The sequence below is a fragment of the Alligator mississippiensis genome, chromosome 6 (genome assembly GCF_030867095.1).
Source record: "Alligator mississippiensis isolate rAllMis1 chromosome 6, rAllMis1, whole genome shotgun sequence".
NCBI classification, from domain to species: Eukaryota; Metazoa; Chordata; order Crocodylia; family Alligatoridae; genus Alligator; species Alligator mississippiensis.
The window spans coordinates 67,577,214-67,595,097 of record NC_081829.1 but is presented as its reverse complement, the minus strand read 5'-3'; the positions used below and the strand labels follow the sequence as shown (position 1 = coordinate 67,595,097).

The window sequence follows — 17,884 nt, the reverse complement described above, 5'->3', positions numbered from 1 at the left end:
GCACAACGGGAGGATGACATCCTGAGATTTACTTGAGAATCATCTACAGATGCAAGCCAGGGTTTAGTTTGCTTTACCAGCTGTGACATAGCATTGGTGGCTCATGTTCATCTTGTGGTCAATCATGACCCCCAAGTCTCTTTCAGCCATGGTGCTAGCAAGCATAACACTGCTGAGCCTATAAGACTGAAGTTATTGCAGCAGGAAAGAGGAGGGGGAACAGAAACTCCCAAGCATGTAGAAATGGAGAAAACTGGAAAGGACAAATAGAGGACTTCCCATCCATATTTCTACTTGGCCCTATGAAGCTTTTTAAGTGTTGCACATATCCTTCAAGGTCTCCATACACATTTCCCCACTATCATCTCAAAATTATCCTTTCCAACGTTAATTCATGCAGCTCAAAGATTAAACACCCAAAAGGCCAACCGAGGATTCTTCCTTCTAAACCCCATTTGACTACAGATGCTTTCTTTACAGCCCCATGGTTACCACCTTCTTACTTCTAGAGGCAACCCTAGCTAGTCAACACAGCCCACATGAAGCCCTGCATTGGGCAGGAGGAAGCACCTGTGAAAGAGCAGCTAATTGCTTAACTGAGGTCATTAGGCTGCTCAGCTGTTTTCTTCTTGGGCAAGGGGTATTAGTACCCATATCCTCTTTGCCACTCCACCTTCCCCTCCCTCCCGCCTCCCCCTCTGACCCCTGCTGGGGTACCACACTGCTTCCCTTCCCCCCCGCCCTTCTCTGCCAGACTGTGCCCACCCAAGCTAAAGGATAACTGGAAAGCTAACTGGTTACCACTTATTAAATGCTAATCGTTTAATCTCTTGCATCCCTACTTACTGCCTGGTAAATATCAGAGCCAGAACATCAGCAATTTCAGCTCCAAGCACCTCTTTCCCTCCTGCCTATTACAGCCTTAATTAGTTTGCCCATCTTCCTATTCATTTGTCCTTGTCAGACATCCTTTTCTGCCCCTTTTTCTGCTGCAGGGAAGCAGCATCCGAGTATGCAAGTATCCAACAGTTTTCCTTGCTAAGAACAAATAAGCTGTAATGACCAGAGTGAGAAGTCTGCATTAAACAATTCATACAGAATTAAGTACATAAATAAAGGAGCTCAAAAGTGACAAAACATCTGTATGTATGAGGTTTGAAAGAAATGTGGTTCATTAGCTAAGGAGCCTACCTGATGATCTCAGTCATGAACACCGCGTGTCCCCGGAGGCTGGTGGGGCATGGTGAGGTCTCGCAGGCGGTGGCAGCACTGTCAGCAGCAAGCAAGGAGCAGCCATGGCACTGTCAGCAGCGGGGGTGGGGAGGTTTGCCAAGTGCCGACCAGCGGTCAGCAACCACCTGCAGACACCACCAGGGTGGGGGGGGCAGCGGCAACTGCCCACAGGCACCACCGACACTATTTTGTCTACTGAACTTGGGGGTTCCTCATTGCCATTACCATATCAGTTAATTTCACTGATATACTACAAAGTTACCTTTAGTTACTACTGCAAAGTTACCTGCATGCCATGCTTAGGGGGTGCACATACATCTACGTGCACCTCCTACACATCGCCAATGATCTCAGTGCTTTTAGAAAAGCAGTTTCCCTGCCAAACCTATTAAGGCTTTCAACCAAGAAAGATTATAGAACATTTAATTGGAACATGAATGAATACTAAATTCAGAGATTACATTTGGATCATTAAAGTGTGAAATAGAGGATTTTAGTAGTCCTCTTAAGTACAAATCTGAATAATGCAGATGTGGAACAACTAGGTATCTCCATAATACAATTCTGAATTATAAACAGAACTACGCAATTAAAATGCACTTACTTTTTGTGCAACTGCTGAGAACTTCAGTACACTGAGGGTTTCATCATAGGCAGAAGCACACTGGCTTATGTTGACAATCATATGTACCTTCCCTCTTCCATTGAAGAAGCCTTGAAGTAAGTGAGTTAGTTTACTTTCCCGGAATGGTATGTGCTGCTGCAGTCTGAAGGACAAAAACAAAACACCACATACAACATTAGCTAAAACACAGGGTCACACCAAAATCTCATTAATGAGTTTATAAATCTAAAAGGTCCTAAAATTATTTGAACTACGGGGGGGGGGGGGGGGGGGGGAAGACACCTAACAATGCCTTACTTAAAATTTAAATTTAGTAATTAAGATGCTGTTCAATAAATGTGTGTTGGCTAAGGATCATCAGTATCTTAAGATTCTTGTTTATTTTTCCTCATACAGTGATTTAGATCTCCTAACAATTTGGAGATGCTAAACAAAATTATTTTGCTTCATACATTTCCCATGACTTGATACATTCTACAAGTTTCTCCTACATAGGCTGGTTACGTGGATCTCTTATACAGCAAAACAGCAGGGGGACAGAAGACAAGACTAGCTGAAAAGGCTCGAGTTTGTCCAGAAGCAAGTATATGATGATTCAAGCCTAATTTGGCCTCACAAAAAAAAACAAAAACAAAAACCAAAAAACCAACAACAAACCAACTGCTCGGACTTCAGGTTGATGGCTTCCTCGATTCTGATGCATTAGAGTACTTGTTTTCTAAAAGCAAAAAGTTTTGCTCTTCTACCAAAAGGCAGCACAAGGTCTGGCCACCACTTGCATCTTAGTTTTGGTATGCAAATGGGACTACATGATGTATAGGCCTGTGGGAACTCTGAAGAATAAAAAGCAAGGAAAACAGGATATCATCTCAAATCAAAACTAGCAATTGCAGCCGCTTTGTGATATACGCACATGTGTGAGGGTAGCAGGGGTGGAAAATGACAAACACACAACTTTGCCTACAGCTAAAAAAGTCAAAATTACTATTCACTGGAGAGCTACAATAGCAAGTATAAAAGAAAAAAAGTGTGGAAAAGCAAGAGTTTTGTTAGATAAGCTTTTGGGCACATCTCTCCTAGCTAAATAGTTGGCCCAATAAAGAGGTATCACTACAAAAACAAAAAACAAAGACAAAAGCCTTGCTTCTCACAATTCCTAAACCATCACTGCTACAGCAGTCCAACCCTACAATAAGCTTCCTGAGCATTCTGCTAAACTTTTTTTTTTTAAATATGCAAAGTAATTTTATCAAAATGTAACACTTTTGTGCATTTCATTATGGTAGACATGATGCACTTATCAATATTTAGTTGCTTGATTTTATATATTTAATTATAGCCACAAAAATTAAGTATAGCTCTTGAAGCGCATACTTCGATTGTTGACTGTTCTTGAGTGCATTAATGCATTTTCCTAGAATCAGCAGAGAAGTGTTAATGTTTCCACTCTCTTTCAATCGATCACCCTCATTGCGTGTTTTGGTACATCTTTCTGAGCCAGCAAGATCACAGAGTACTAATCTGAAAAGAAGGATTAAAAAAGTTAATTTGCTTTCCAGGTGTTGAAGTCAGCACAACTAGTAAGCTTATTACAAATGAAGCCAAAACTTACTCACTGACTTGTGTTACAAGAGGTATTTTAGAATCTTCAATCCTTAATATTTTAACAGTGAATATGCTGTGACTAAAAAAAGAAAGAAAAAAGGCAAATAAAAGTATGTTGATCCAATATCACTTCTCATTCAGTTACTTAAAAACCAAAAGGAAAGTTGCATTTAACCTCTTCGGGACTTGTACACAAATTGGTAAAAATTTTAACATGCATTTATGCCTTCACCAACAAATTTACAGTTTAGCCAAATGCCATTCTAGCTGCTAAATATATTTAGTTTAAACATCCAGTGTATTTAAAAGGAAGAAAGCAAGCCATGCTCAACAGTTGGGCTTGCATTCTCTTTGGGATTATTATTATTTTTTTATTTTTTTTTTAAACAATCACTTGTCAAATTAGTAGGCTATTCCTACATTCCCAACATTCTATACTAAGAAGGCCACTGAGTCTTCAAAACCCATATAGGTGTTGAATAAAGGCAAATTGAAGTTAAGAGCTAATTGCCTTTACTTCAAGGAGAATGGTTTCAACAAGTGCGTAAGCTTTTCTATAGAAGCTTCTTATTCCAAAGCTGTTTTAGCTTTGCTAAACTTTTTTTTCCATTTACCAGTGTGGGTAAAATTGTGGCCTAATGGTCTGGGCTCTCACATCACCAAAAGATCCATGCCACCACCAGTATTCATAGGTCTCTCTCACCTTCTGCTGGAACAAGTATTCAGTTTTGTGCAAGCAATGCTCTGGTGTTTCAATCCTAACTTCAGAAGTCTAAAAGCTTCTTTTGCATTAGAAATCTGGACCCACTGCAGATCTTGAAAGGGAACAGCCAAGATTATTTTGCTAAGTATTTATAATGTAATCATTATGCATGTACATGTGCTATGCATATAGATCCGTATTCAGGACACGCAAAAAAAATTAGCCAGTTTATTGCTGTAACAAGTGGGGCTCACTGGGCTGGTCTAGACATTGGCGCACCCACTTTTCCAGGGCTAACCACCTGCCTGCCTCACCTTTGATGAATCATTATGTTGTTCCCATTTGGGAGGCTGCCCATTTAATTGCCCTGATACCAAGGGAATATACATTGCTCCGAACCTTCCCTTATGCCGTGTCACTGTGCTGGGCAACAAAGCTCCCAGAGGTCCCAGGAGCGATTTCCCCCCCACCTCTGGCTGACGGGGGATAAGCGGCCAGCTGACTCGCTGCTTACCGTACCTGCAGCAAACTAAGCCCGAGAAGCAGAGGTGCGCACCTCTCCCCAATGCTTTAAAAAAAAGCACGCTTTCCCTGCGTGTGGAGATGCATGCTAATGGCGACATCATAAAAAGGTGTCGAGGCCCCAAACAAGCCCCGGAGGGCACTGCAGGAGGGGGCAGCACAGGGTACCAGGAGTGCCCCTACAGGCACTGTGAGACCTGGGAAGGATGCCAAAGGGGCTCCTATGAGCTGGGATAGAAGACACCCAGAGGGATCCTGAACCCTGGAGATTAGCAGCAGTGAGCCAGAGTGGGACTGGGGGGGACCCACCTCCAGAGTGAACGATAGGACTGACGGCAGACACAAGAGTCCAGTTCCCCAAGCAGTGCCACATTAGGTGATGAGGGTGTTTTGAGTGTCAGTTTTCTACTGTGTGGAATTTATTTCTTACTAAGACAGGCCTGATGCAGGAGCATCTTGGCACGGCCTAAGGAACCCAGCAGAAGGAGCTTGTAACCTCTAACTAACCTTAAGGTGGATGGCCAGTTATGGTGGTTTTCCCCAAAGACTACTGAAGCAGGTGGGGAAGAAAGCCCACCCCAGTTCAGCAAAGGAATGACATATTAGTCAAGTTCACGGCAACCAAGTATCCTATCAGAGCTCCAAGTCGGTATAGCACGTAGCCAGCCAGAGGGGGGAAGGACACCCCCTCTCTAAAGGAACCTCCCATTCTTTTCTTAGACCATCAAAGCGTGGCAGGAAAGTAGGAGGTAGACCCACCTCGGGCATAGGGGCTTCAAGTGCCCAGTAGACCTTCCCCAGGCACTTTGCATCCCATGCCTCACAGCTAGCATCCATGGCCTATCACCCAGCCCATAATCCTGTGCCCTCACACTGGGCTCTCAATCACACCAGTCCCACTGCCTATATTTCCTGGTAAACAATTGCAAAAAATTGAACTTTAAATAAGCCAACTGTCCCAACATGGATATTAGAAGGTAGGTGCATCTACATGTGCACTAAGGCACTTTTTCTATTGAGCATTAAGTTTAGCATCTCCAATGTGATACTAAAAAAAAGTGCATTAGGCTGCCTTAATGTGCAGTAACAAATGTGCATGGTTTTTAGAGTAGTTATTAGCTTAATAGCACTTTTTTTTTTTTTTACATGACACTTTAATGTGTAGTAAATAGGCTACTGTGCATAAAGGTGCATGTGTAGACATGCCCAGCTAGACTCTGGTTTCTCTAATCTAAAAGCAGAACTGCTTTTGAAGTTGTTTTATATTGAGAGAAAGAAAGAAACAGAAAACTGTCTCTCTTTTGTTTCCAACATTCACTGAGAGAGTGGGCAAGTGATTTGTTTTCCCAAAAAGATATTAAAATGCATGATAAAGTATTTATTTTATAGTTACCTCTCACATATGAGCAGCCTTTGATATCTTGAGCAAGACGCAACAACTTTCTTTTCTTGTCATTTGTTATTGGGAACAGCAAGTCATAAATGCACTCATTGTAAATTTCACAAAAGGAAACCCAAAGAGAGAATTTCATGTGGCTTCCTTCAGTTGTGATAGATTGTTCAGATTCTTTTATGACTTCTTCCAAGTCTGCCAAAAATATTTAGAGTTATACAAAATACCCTTTTACACAAAATAACTAGAACTAAAAAAAAACAAAACAAAACAAAAACCAGAATTAGAGTCCAGAGTAGTTACAAGATATGAACTTTGACTGAGCTTGGACTTCTTAAAGTGAGACACTCGTCACAACGCCAAACTTTTTGACCATCTGTACACGTCTACTATTTTTGTTAAGGAGTATCAATACATCTCACTTGCTCTTTCAAAAAAAGAATTTATTTTCAACCAAAATGAGTTAACTGTGCTCAAGAGATTTAAGTATGTTCTTTGGAAGACACTGCTCAATTCAATACACTCCAAATGTATAGGATTATTTGTATACACATGCTTACTTTATTTGGAGTATAATTAACTATTACAAGTTGTCAGGATGATAGTACCAGAAGACCAGCAGTGAAAATTTACTCAGCCACAACTACACTGTAGTCTGACTAAACATTATCAGAAACCATTAGTATGAAGACTTTACTTCACCTTCAGACTGTCTGCCAAGACAACCATTTGCAGTTGTTCGCCTTGTAGAACCAAGCACAAGAACTGTCACAAAATTATTTGATATGGGCCATTCAACAGACAAACGGCAAAACTTTTCAGCTGCTAGTAACCCATGCTGGAACTGGAATTGAAAGTTACCAACCTGAAGTAGAATAGCCCTTATTCATTTAAGTAAAGAACAAACTTTTACATGAAACATACCTTCAGATTCGTCTGAAGTCTTGCTGCAATTGCTGTTCTGAGAATCTGTCTATTAACAAAAAAAGGAAAAGAAAATTGATAGCAGTAAAAGTCAAATTAATCTTGGTTAGAACTAGGGATATTTAAGCCCAAAACTTCTGAAGCAGGTCTAGAGCACTATCAATAGAACAGCAATGTTACGTCAATATAAGATTATCAGAAGCTTTAAAAACAGACAGGAATTATTTGTCTTCAACATTTCCAACAGCCTGAACTTTAACTTGGACTAGGAGATCATTTAGAGCAGCATTCTTACCCTATGGGTCACAACTCAAAACTGGGTCGCAAGAATATATGAAAGGGTTGTAAAGAACCCATAAAAAATAAAAATACCCCCCCCCCCCAAAAAAAACAACCCAAACTTTAAAAATGGATTCTTCTTTAAAGGAGAAAACATGGGAAACTACAGGTTTCCCGTTGGAGGCTAGCAGAGTTCTAGCCTGCATGGAGCTGCTTGAGGCTGGGGGGAGTAGAAGGAAGGTGATCAGGCAGGACACATGGCAGCCAGGCACCATGGAGAGCAGTTCCTACAGCTCCCTGCAAGTAAATCTATGGTGCAGAAGGGAAAGAAGGCATAGATAGTGTGTCAAAGAGACACAGACAACACTGCCTTCCACCCCACCTCCTCTCCAAAAGGAGGAGCCGTGGCCTGAGGGGAGCAGTGGCGGCAGCCAGGCCATGGCAGTGGGTTTACAGCCCAGTGCATGAGCAAGTGACTGGTGGCATGAGACGGTGAAGGCAGCGTGGCTGGTGCAAGGGTTCTGGCAGCAGTGGCAACAATGAGTCTTACTCCGTCACTCTGCCCTCCTGTGCCAAGTCTCATCTGCTGGGCTGCACAGGCAGCTCCTGCTCAAGCCAGTCCAACTAGACTGTGGGTGCTCACTCTGGGGGGCTGGGGCCTGGGATTGGGGAGCAGTTTTCTACTTAAACTATTTACTAGGTTGGGACTGGTCAATGTTTACAAAAGGGTTCTGGGTACAAGAAGAAAGCTGAGAACCACTGACTTAGAGCACAGGTAAACAAATGTATCATCACACATTAGGGAGAGACTGTACTAAAATGTATGTTTCAAGCTGGAAAAAAAAAAAAAAAAAAAAAACCACCATGCAAAGGAGTACAGGGTACCATTTTCGGCTCAACCTATATTTATCATCAAATAAATTTCTACTGTTAACTTTCATGAAGTTTTTGCATATTCTTAAAATATAGCTGGAAGGGGGGGGGGAGGGGAGGGGAAGGGAAAAGGAACGTGTCTACCGAGAACTTAGAGTATGGTATACATCTAAAAAAAGGCCGATTACATGAAAAAATATTTGCAAAGGTCACAAGAAGCTAGGATTCCATCAACTTACTCATGCAATCAGCACAAGGTATATGCATGTATATAGCAACAGAATTTCAAGAAAGGATTTCACTTCACATGCTTCAGTAGACCAGTCTTGCATGTAAACATGAGTTCTGTAGCAGACTTCATTAAGGTCAGGCTGAACAAGAGTATAAAAGAATCCCTGCCTAGCCCTATGACCCACAGAGGTCAGATATGGCTGTTAAGCTGCAGGGGCAGGGGGGCTTCAGCAGTGTCATTGCTTTCCCCCTTTAGTGCCTGCTGCTGTAGAATTAGGTTGGGAGTGGCCCACTCGGAAATGAATTCTATTAAAGCAAATTCCTGCTCCAAAAATGTTGCAGAGCCCTGGCCTATTAACCTTCAGCACAAGTTCACTGACCTGTACCTGGTATTCCAAATTCCTTCACATTTTGTGTCCCCTTCCCTTACAAGTAGGTAAAAAGAAGTGCATATTTCTAAAGCCACATAAAAACTGTTTAGTGATAACTGCAGACACATGTGCTAATGCCTTCAACATAATTACAGGCATACGTGTATGCATATGTACATGTGTAAAAAATAAAATACTCTGGGTTTATTTGTGTATTTCCATAAACTGTCAGAAGTAGATTTCTACTAAAAGCTTTAAAAAAAAAAAAACCCCAAAAACCTAATATCACTAAAAATACAATATTTTTTAAAGGAAACTAGCAACCTTTGATTTATACTGTATGTTACAGACCAGAAGAGTATGATAGTTCAGTTATATTTTGGCCAAACCACAGGAGGAAAGGGACATCAACAAGGCAAACAGTCTGTACTACATTGACATTTCTTACTGTTCAATCAATCATTATTTTATTCTGAAAGACGAATTTTGGATGAAAGATTACAATTTTATCAGTGGCAATTCGGTTATCAAAACAAGCTTCTTTTTAATGTATGGATAATCAGAAATGTTAAAACCTAAGTTCTTGATTATTGAACTAGAAACAACGACAACAACAAAAATTTCCATCGATTAAGCGTTTAAACTTACAAGGCAAAAGACGTTTATGTTTTTTGCACTTTCCTACAAGTCTGCATAATCTTATTTAAAGGACTTTACTGCCACCTTCCTTCCAGAGAATTTTGATTTTCAACACAATAGTTTCAGCTGACTAACAGTAGAACATCCAAAACAAATCTTGTGAAACAGTTATTTGGGGGAATTTTTAATCTCCCTTTAGAGAGAGTTTTTCTTTTTTGGTCTAAATGTGTACTCATTGCTCATTTCTATTTAGCTGGTGCTCCGTGTACTTCAGAACTTAGTTTGTGCCAATCAGGACCAATGCCATTAAAGTCAGCCAATTATCCAATGTTTATGCTTAGAGTAGAAGACAAAAACCACTTCTGATTTTCAAAACTGTTTTTAGTCAACATAAGCCTTCAATTACAGTGCCACTCCAGTCTATTGTAATTAAAAAAAAAAAAAAAAAAAAATCTGAAATAATTGGGTATCCTTAATCAAAAAAGCCATTTGGATCCAATTGTTTATAGTTTACTTCAGTTCTTTTCAATTCTGCTCCTTCCCTGGAAAGACAGCTTTTCTTTTCATTTCAAACAACTTTCCAGATTCATGAGTACCTGTTGATGCCTTATTTCCAGAGGAAATAAGATCCTGACAAGGCCAATAAAATCTTTTTTAGAAGGCTGTGTGTTGTATAAAGAAATACTGCCATACCTCTTTTGTTAGACGAAGAACTGAATTTTTAAAAGCAATTTCTTCTTTCATTTGTTCTTTAGTCAGCTTTATATATTCTCTACACCTATGGGGCTTGAGATCCATTTCTGGATACATTTTACCATGAACTCTTTTAAACAGCATATCCATAGTTCTTGGCAGGATACCAACATCATCTTCCGTCCCTGTAAATAAGATACATCAGGTCAGAGATTTGTATTTTTCTTGGAAACAAGGAGGGAGAAACTGATAAATTATTTCCTGAAAGAAAGAACAAGAAAGTAGGAATGCCCCGAATGTCTTCCTTTTTGTCATAGCTAAAAGGAAAACTGCACACAAGACTGTCTTTGTAGTCCTTCAAGCATATTTCTTAAGTGAAGGAAGCAAAAAACTGTCACTGCTCTCTAGGATGGAACTCAGTTCTCAGACATAGTAAACTGCAGCCCCCCACTGTTAAAAGACATAACCCAATGGGGCTCCAAACTATATTTGATGATGCCTAAAAGACGCTTCTCTGTTGGGAGTTATGACCAGCAGATGATTAGTGACCAACTTAAAAAACTTTTTAAAAGTCCATAGTTTATTCAGAGATGACTAGCAGTCAGACAAGTGTTATTATTGTTATAGTTTTTATTAAAAAAACAAAAACAAAACAAAAAATACACCCCACACACAAGCACCCAAACTTTTCCCCTTTGAAAATTTAGGCAGGTTCAACTGACTCAGATTCCCATTTGCTGCTTCTCTGGGCTTGAAGGGCATTTTTATACATGCAAGAGCTGCAGCGTCAGGCGTTTTCAAAGAGCCTGGTGCTGCGGCATGTGCAGTTGTATAAGCGGTGAAATGCATGTCAACGCAAAGAAAACGGTGTTGGTCGCTTTTCATACACATTCGGGTAGAAGGGACCTGGATGATCAGAGTCCAGCCCCCTGCCCAGGGACAGGAAGTCAGCAGGGATCATAGGATCCCAGCAAGGTAAAACATCTAAATGTATCTTGAAAGCATTCCAAGTGGGTGCTTGAACCACCTCCGGCAGCAGCCTGTTCCAAACCTTGGGGGCTCGGACAGTAAAGGAGTTCTTCCTTATGTCCAGCCTGAAGATTTTGCCCTTTGTTTTAAGGCAGGAATTGGCAACCCCCAGCATGCGTACCAATTAGTGGAACATGAAGATATTTCCCCAGCATGCCAGGAGGTGTGCAAGGAAACCGTAAATAATTTTTTTTTTTTGTGTGTGTGTGTGTGTGTGTGTGTGTGTGTGTGTGTGTGTGTGTGTGTGTGTGTGAACTAAAGCACCTCCAGTTTCAGGTGGTGCACACTGCCACTATGTGTGCCATTCTGCGTTTTTCTAGTGTGGGGTTTTTTGGTTTTTGGGTTTTTTTTACCTCTAAGGTGCTTTAGTTCAAAAGTGCACTGTCACCATTTTCTTTACATTGACATGCATTTCACCACTTATACAACTGCGTGCAGCGCAGTGCACGTCAACTCGCACGCGGCACAGACTAGATTAATCGAGTCTGCCCAGAAGCAAATTTCTGGCACGTCACTGAATGAAAAGATGTGTGTACAAATACCTAGAGAGACAGACTGCTCTCTTGCACTTTATTACCATCTCCTCCAGCAGCAGCTAACAACTACCCCAGGCCTCATCCACCACACTAGTAGAGTTCTAAATTATCAATTAGATAATCAGGTTCTGGACAAAACAACTATGCAACTTTCAGCTGGCACCGAGGGGGACGGGGGGAAAACACACAACACGTCTTCTCACTTTGTTCCTGCCATTGTTCCTTTGAATTTGTGTACTCCAAAAGGACTTCCGTTTGTTTTCTGCTTGCTATTCCTAGGAGTTCTTTTAAAGTGAACTCCATGTAGTCAGAACAGACGGGAAAAGGATGCATATAAATGCTGAATAAGGGAGCTGCATCCTTTTCATGCCCTTGAATAGAAAAAAAACTTAATAGTAGCCAGAGGGAATTGTGGCAATCTAATTCTTATTGCTTTCCACTCTTGGGCTAGGTATGTTGACTATTCAGAAGAGAAAGGAAGAGAAAAAGCTACTGAACTTATTTTTAAAACAAACACACACACACACACACACACACACACACAAAAGAACCCCCAAAAAACAAACTCAGGAAGAGGTCATGAGCACAACAGCTTTCCCTTTCTTACCTGCTCACTGTAATTTCTCTCCCAGTACATTTGCTAACCATTATATACAAAAAGGTAGACTATATTGGTCTCAAAGCATGAAAATACACAAATGTAAGTGTAAACAAGTGATTTCATTTGCCTCTGGTGGCAATTTGTTTAATTGGAACATTATCAGTATGTCAGGCTAACTGATAGGTAGGTGTTTGTTCAGGAAGCACCTGTAACTAAGCCAGGATGCCAGCAAGGCTGTTTCAAAGACATTTTATTCCACTTGCATGCATGATCTTTTTTTCATCCTTCCATTTCACAAGTGCCTTACGTTTTATAAGCACTGGTTGATAAGGCACACTGCTATACTGGATCTTTTAGTCCACCATTTTTAATGCAGATTTTTACAGCTCAGATGCAGCTACTCAACCTGCCAGTTGGATCTTTTGGTTTGGCTGCCAAAGCAGGATGGACACAAAGGGCACACCCAGACAAGTGCGTACGTGTGTTTCCCTGAGGACAAACAGCAGCAGCACAGTTGTGCCGCTGCTACTTGTCCCTGGGTAACACCCGTGCACGTGTACTCTTGGGCATGGCAAGCTGCCCCAGGTGGGGTAGGGGAGGCTGGAGCCAGCACCTGGGCTGGCCCTAGCAGCCTTACCTGGGGGCCCCCTGGGGCTCCAGCAGCAGCAATCTGGCAGAAGGGAGACAAACAGGCAACTGAACTGTGGCTCTGGTCAGCCAGCCTCGTTTCAGGTGGTGCACACTGCCACCATGTGTGCCGCTCTGCTTTTTTCTAGTGTGGGTTTTTTTTTGACATTGGGATCAAAAATGTAAGAGGCTATGTTGGGACTACTGCTTACAGGGGGCGGGGTTACAAATAGGTGCATCATTAACTTAACATCTGATCTAGCCATTTTTTCTCTCTCCAAAATCAACCCTCATGCTCAGGTGTTTTACCTGCCCCTCCCTCCAAAGTAACTGGGTCTACTTTGATGAGACCCTCACTAAATATCAATAGAAATTAAAGGAAGTCATGAAGCTAGCTACGTGGGAAGCAGAGCCAAATGCAAAGTAGTTTGTAAAAAGATGTTTCTAACCTTTCTCTGGAAAAGGTTAGTAGGTAAAAAGTTGAAGAAGACTTATTTTTTAAAAATTGCAGGGAAAAAGACAGACCCAGTTCCACATACCCGATTGCTCTGAATCCAGAGCTTTACTATGATTTCACAGCTTTTCAGGTTCAACACAACAGATAAAATACACAAGGAAAAAAAAAAAAAAATCCTTAAAAATACAACAAAATTTAAAAGCTCTAACAGCAAATGAGAATTCCTAAATCGTCAAACATCTGAGTACAAGAAAGATTCTCAACATACAAACTCTCCTTCTACTCCAAGATTAAATGACCCTCTGAAAGAGCTGTCAATGGTTTTTAATAACAGTCCATCATTAGTTCTTCAGGAAATAAGTCACTATGGTGTAAGCTAATATGTTAATTGTTTCTTTTCTCTAAATAATTTAATATAGCACTATACTGGACTTTGTGCTGTTCTTTTACATTTTTGGATAACGAACACTCTGAAAAAACAGCCAAAATGATTGTTTTGCTAATGATGAAGCGTGGTTGAGTTCACATATTCTTAAAATATCTTCCTTTTCTTTGTGGAAATAAAAAGGAGAGTTTGGAACCAAATAAAGGAAGGATGACATATTCTGGTCTGCAGTGATACTGAGCATTACTAATACCAAACTACAGCTTTAGGAGACATAAGACTGTCAGAGAATATTAAGCGCAGTAGTGGCAGTACTGTTTAAGACTTTAAAGTATTTGAAAGTGGGTACATTTTTCAAACTTGTCTGATCACTATAATGATTAATCAATGCTGAAACTAATATTTGCTTTCAGTAACTTCCAAGTTGGAGCTTCTCCATTTTCTTAGAAAGAAGCTAATATTATAAGTGTTAGTCATTGCCTTTTTTTCCATATCCAGAATGGCATGCACCATTCACTCTCTATTAAAGGTATACAATATTGCTAGTTTTGATGTTGACACCCATATCAGGCAACAGATTTGTTTTCCCCTTTTTGATACATGGGATTCTAAGGCTTATCTACATGGTGACAGCAACACACAGCAAGTTCGGACACAAATTTAGTGCACTAGTAACTCTGGGTGGACACAATAGATGAACTAGAATTTAGACCCCCAATACAATTCTATTCTACCCCACTCAATCCTTGAAAAACCATTAGTGTAAAATGTAGGCAGGAACTCCCGTCTTTTTTTTTTTTTTTTGCAACTTATTGTTAAGGCCAAGATGAAGGCACATGAAAGAGCTGACATATTAATGCTTTTCCCCCCCCCCCCCCCCCAGGGACAATTGAATAGAATCACATTTCAGCAACAAGGGTAAAACAGGATTTAGGCCAGAAGTCCACACAAATTAGCTAGTATACACTAATGAATGCAGGCACACATACCTCACTCCCCCCCCCCCCCAAGAAAAACAACTATTCCAAAACAATTAAATAATTGAAGGTTAAATAAGAATTTGATAAAATAGATTTTTTTAATTTTGCTTTTCAAGAAATTGCTCATACCTTGGAATGTGTAAGTTTTTCCAGCATTTGTTACACCGTAAGTGAAAATAAGATGACTGTGTCCTTCCAAGAAGTCTTGTACTGGTTGTTTCATTGTGCCCTCAAAGAACTCTTCCTGGGTCGTTTCAGGTCCAAACACCTAAGCAATAGCAAGAGGTCACTCAACATCTTCAAATTTGACCAATCATTGGGGGCTTTTACTCCTAAGAATTTTTAAATCAGATCAATAATGTATACTTCTTATTTTGAAAAGGACAACGTACTAATGAGCTAAAGATAAAACAAATGTAACTGCTTGTTTAAAGAGGCTTTAACACGGTGAACTAATTGTCTGCTTACATGTGAAAACATGAATTTCTGCGTCATCTGCCCCATGTTTTTTTCACTGAGTCGACAGGCCATGGAGTTCTTCGGAGCTTTCAATATAACACTAGTTGAGTCTTGAATAGAAACACATTCCTATGAAAAGGAAAAGAAAGTGGTAGTGATGGTACATTTGCATTTTAAACTAAGTAGTATTCTAGAGTTTAATATTAAGAAGCAAGCATTTAAAAAGAGAAGACACACCTGAAATTCCCGTTCTTTTTCTGATGATGTGAAAGGCCTAATTCGAAGGCAAACTTGTACATGTTCCTTGCACTCAAAGCTGTTCAGCTTAAAGGAAAAGATATGACTATTATCTTGAAAGCTAGTCAACTTACACAAATTCTTAGTTTAATAAGGCAACATTATTTTATTGTGCTGGTAAGTAAGGCCAATTATTTCAGGTTTTACTGTCCCTTATATCATCTATTATAGTAGTTCACTCAACTAAGTTACAAGTCTTTTGGTCCCAGCAGAAGTTTGTTTTAAAAAATAATACATGGTATTAAGTTCAAGCCAAGAAGCAAAAATAAGAACCATCAATACACCTCCATTCTATCCTTTCTTAGCTAAAGAATCATTTTTAACTTGAGGGGCTGAGCAAGATGAAACAGCAGATTTTTGCCAACATTTCCTACAGAATACTGGTTATACTTATCAGCTTCTGGTTGGTAATTAAACTATGGCATAAGGAAGATGCTGTTAGCGTTGTCCTTCTATTACAACATACTAGCCAACTGCCAGTCAAAAGTGATCGGGGGTGGGGGGGGGGGGGGAGAAGGAGGAGGGGGAGTGCCACCACCTAATGCCCCATGCTGCCACTGTTCTGCCCCTTGCAGGGAGCAGACTGGGGGAGCCAGGGTCAGTGCTGCTGGCCTCGGCTTGGCTTCAGAATCATGGCAGTGCTCCCCCACACTTGGAGCACTCCAATTGGCTGTTTTCATCAGCTAATCAGAGTGCAAATAAAGTGTTATGAACCAACAGACAAACTTAGGCTTATTATAGTACTAGAATGGTACAAGATATGTGTACGCAGATAAGATGCATGTGTATTCCTTATGGCTCAGCACTTTTGTATTTCTCTGCCTGCACTGACATGTGGCAGTCCTTTCAAGTGTTTATGCATACTTGAAGCAATCGCAAAGCGTGACAGACCTAGCAAGGCAGAGATGCAACAGCACCAACTTTAGTACTCCCCTTCCATGTTTAAGCAGAACTACACATACATTATTCTTTAAAATAATAAAAGTAATTGAACTACCACAGAGAGACATTGCAATGCAAGCTCATTTAAAGTTCGAGGTGAACAATACACTATTTTATTCTCACCTGACTCATATCCAAGCTTGAAGCAGCCAAGGAAAATTCATCAGAGAGGTTTGTTTTGATATCTTCAACATTTACTGGCCCAGTTCTCAAAGGTAGCTCAACACTGGCAATATAGGATGGTCTAAAAATCGTTTCTGGATCCAGAACTGGTTCCATTCTGCAAAAACTAAAAAGCCAATTATTTAAGTATCACGGCATAACCAAAAATAACCAAACAACATAATGCAAGTTAAAAAATTCACACAGTGCATGCAAGTACAGAATTGTCCAATACATAAAGCATGCTGGAACAAGAGTTATTATTATCCAAGAAGAGCTGGGAAGTTTCAGCAGATATTAATTAAAGAATCTCCAATCTGAAAGGCTGAAGCAAGAGGATGCCAACAATCATACATCTTTATCAGATGCACTCTATGACCTTTAATATTACCATATTTTCTCATGTAAACACATGCCCCCAAATTAGGGATATAAATATATGCAATTTAAGAAGTGTGTGTGGGTGTGTGTACACACACCCCTTTTAACCTATTGTAATTACAGTTGTTAAATGATAATTGCTGCAACCTGAAGTGTACAAACATGATTCACAAGATAAGCCCAAAGATTGCAAATAGGAACCCAGAGCCTGGCCTGGCCTGGCCTGGCCTGGCCTGCTAGGGTCTTCCCGAGTGCTTTGCCACAAAATTGTCCTAGTATTTTTTAGTAACCAAACAAGTGAAACCCAAGAGCCCACAAGGCGCCTAGAGCCTAAGGAGGCAGAGAACCGCTCTCCGAAACATTGCACGGAGCCTTTCGGCCCGCACGTATCTCCGGTGCCTCCCGCCTGCACCCTGCGGAAGGGCAGCGGCCGCCGGAGCTTGGCCCATTGCTCTCCGGGCGGGAGCCCGGCGGGGCAGCGCAGCGTCTCCGTCTGCCGCCACAGGCCGAGGACCCGGAGCTCCGCCAGGCGAGCCCAGCGCGGCACGTCACCACCACCGCCGCCACGCGAGTCGGGTCCGGCCCGGCCCACTCACCCGCGCGAGCCGCCCCGGCCCGGCCGGACCGCTGCAGCCTGCGTCGCGGCACTTTTTCAAATCCACCCAATAAGAACGCGCGCTGCCGCGCGGCATCATAGGAAACAAGAGCGCGGGGGGAGGGGAAAAATCATTCCAGCGAGTGGGATTCTGGGTAGCGCCGGACACGCTGGGAAGTGTAGTTTCAGCCGAGAGGCGGGCTAGTCCCTGCTCCGCCTGTTGCTGGTTGGCCACCCCGTAGGGTGGGGCCGGGGCGGGACTTGCTGGGGGCGCCGTGGGGTTGGCGGCTGCTCGCCGGGCTCGCTGGGAGGTGGCGGCGGGCGTGTCTTGCTGCGGGGCCT

At 41.5% G+C, this 17,884-nt stretch overlaps 1 protein-coding gene across 4 annotated transcripts in view; it reads right to left on the bottom strand.

Annotated features, from left to right (window-relative positions):
- KIF20B (kinesin family member 20B) overlaps positions 1 to 17,666 on the bottom strand; it is a 73,740-nt gene extending 56,074 nt beyond the window's left edge. The window contains exons 1-12 of one of the 4 annotated variants that reach the window (XM_059729959.1): positions 17,544 to 17,666; positions 16,528 to 16,693; positions 15,403 to 15,489; positions 15,175 to 15,294; positions 14,836 to 14,974; positions 10,092 to 10,276; positions 7,006 to 7,054; positions 6,082 to 6,276; positions 4,167 to 4,278; positions 3,471 to 3,542; positions 3,233 to 3,379; positions 1,838 to 2,000 (exon numbers count right to left, since the gene is read on the bottom strand). In XM_059729959.1, the coding sequence (XP_059585942.1) occupies positions 1,838 to 2,000; positions 3,233 to 3,379; positions 3,471 to 3,542; positions 4,167 to 4,278; positions 6,082 to 6,276; positions 7,006 to 7,054; positions 10,092 to 10,276; positions 14,836 to 14,974; positions 15,175 to 15,294; positions 15,403 to 15,489; positions 16,528 to 16,683 (1,425 nt within the window). In that variant the 5' untranslated portion in view covers positions 16,684 to 16,693; positions 17,544 to 17,666. The remainder of the gene's footprint in view (positions 1 to 1,837; positions 2,001 to 3,232; positions 3,380 to 3,470; positions 3,543 to 4,166; positions 4,279 to 6,081; positions 6,277 to 7,005; positions 7,055 to 10,091; positions 10,277 to 14,835; positions 14,975 to 15,174; positions 15,295 to 15,402; positions 15,490 to 16,527; positions 16,694 to 17,543) is intronic. The other 3 variants (XM_059729958.1, XM_059729956.1, XM_059729957.1) reach the window with 3 other exon arrangements.
- Positions 17,667 to 17,884: the final 218 nt, after the last annotated feature.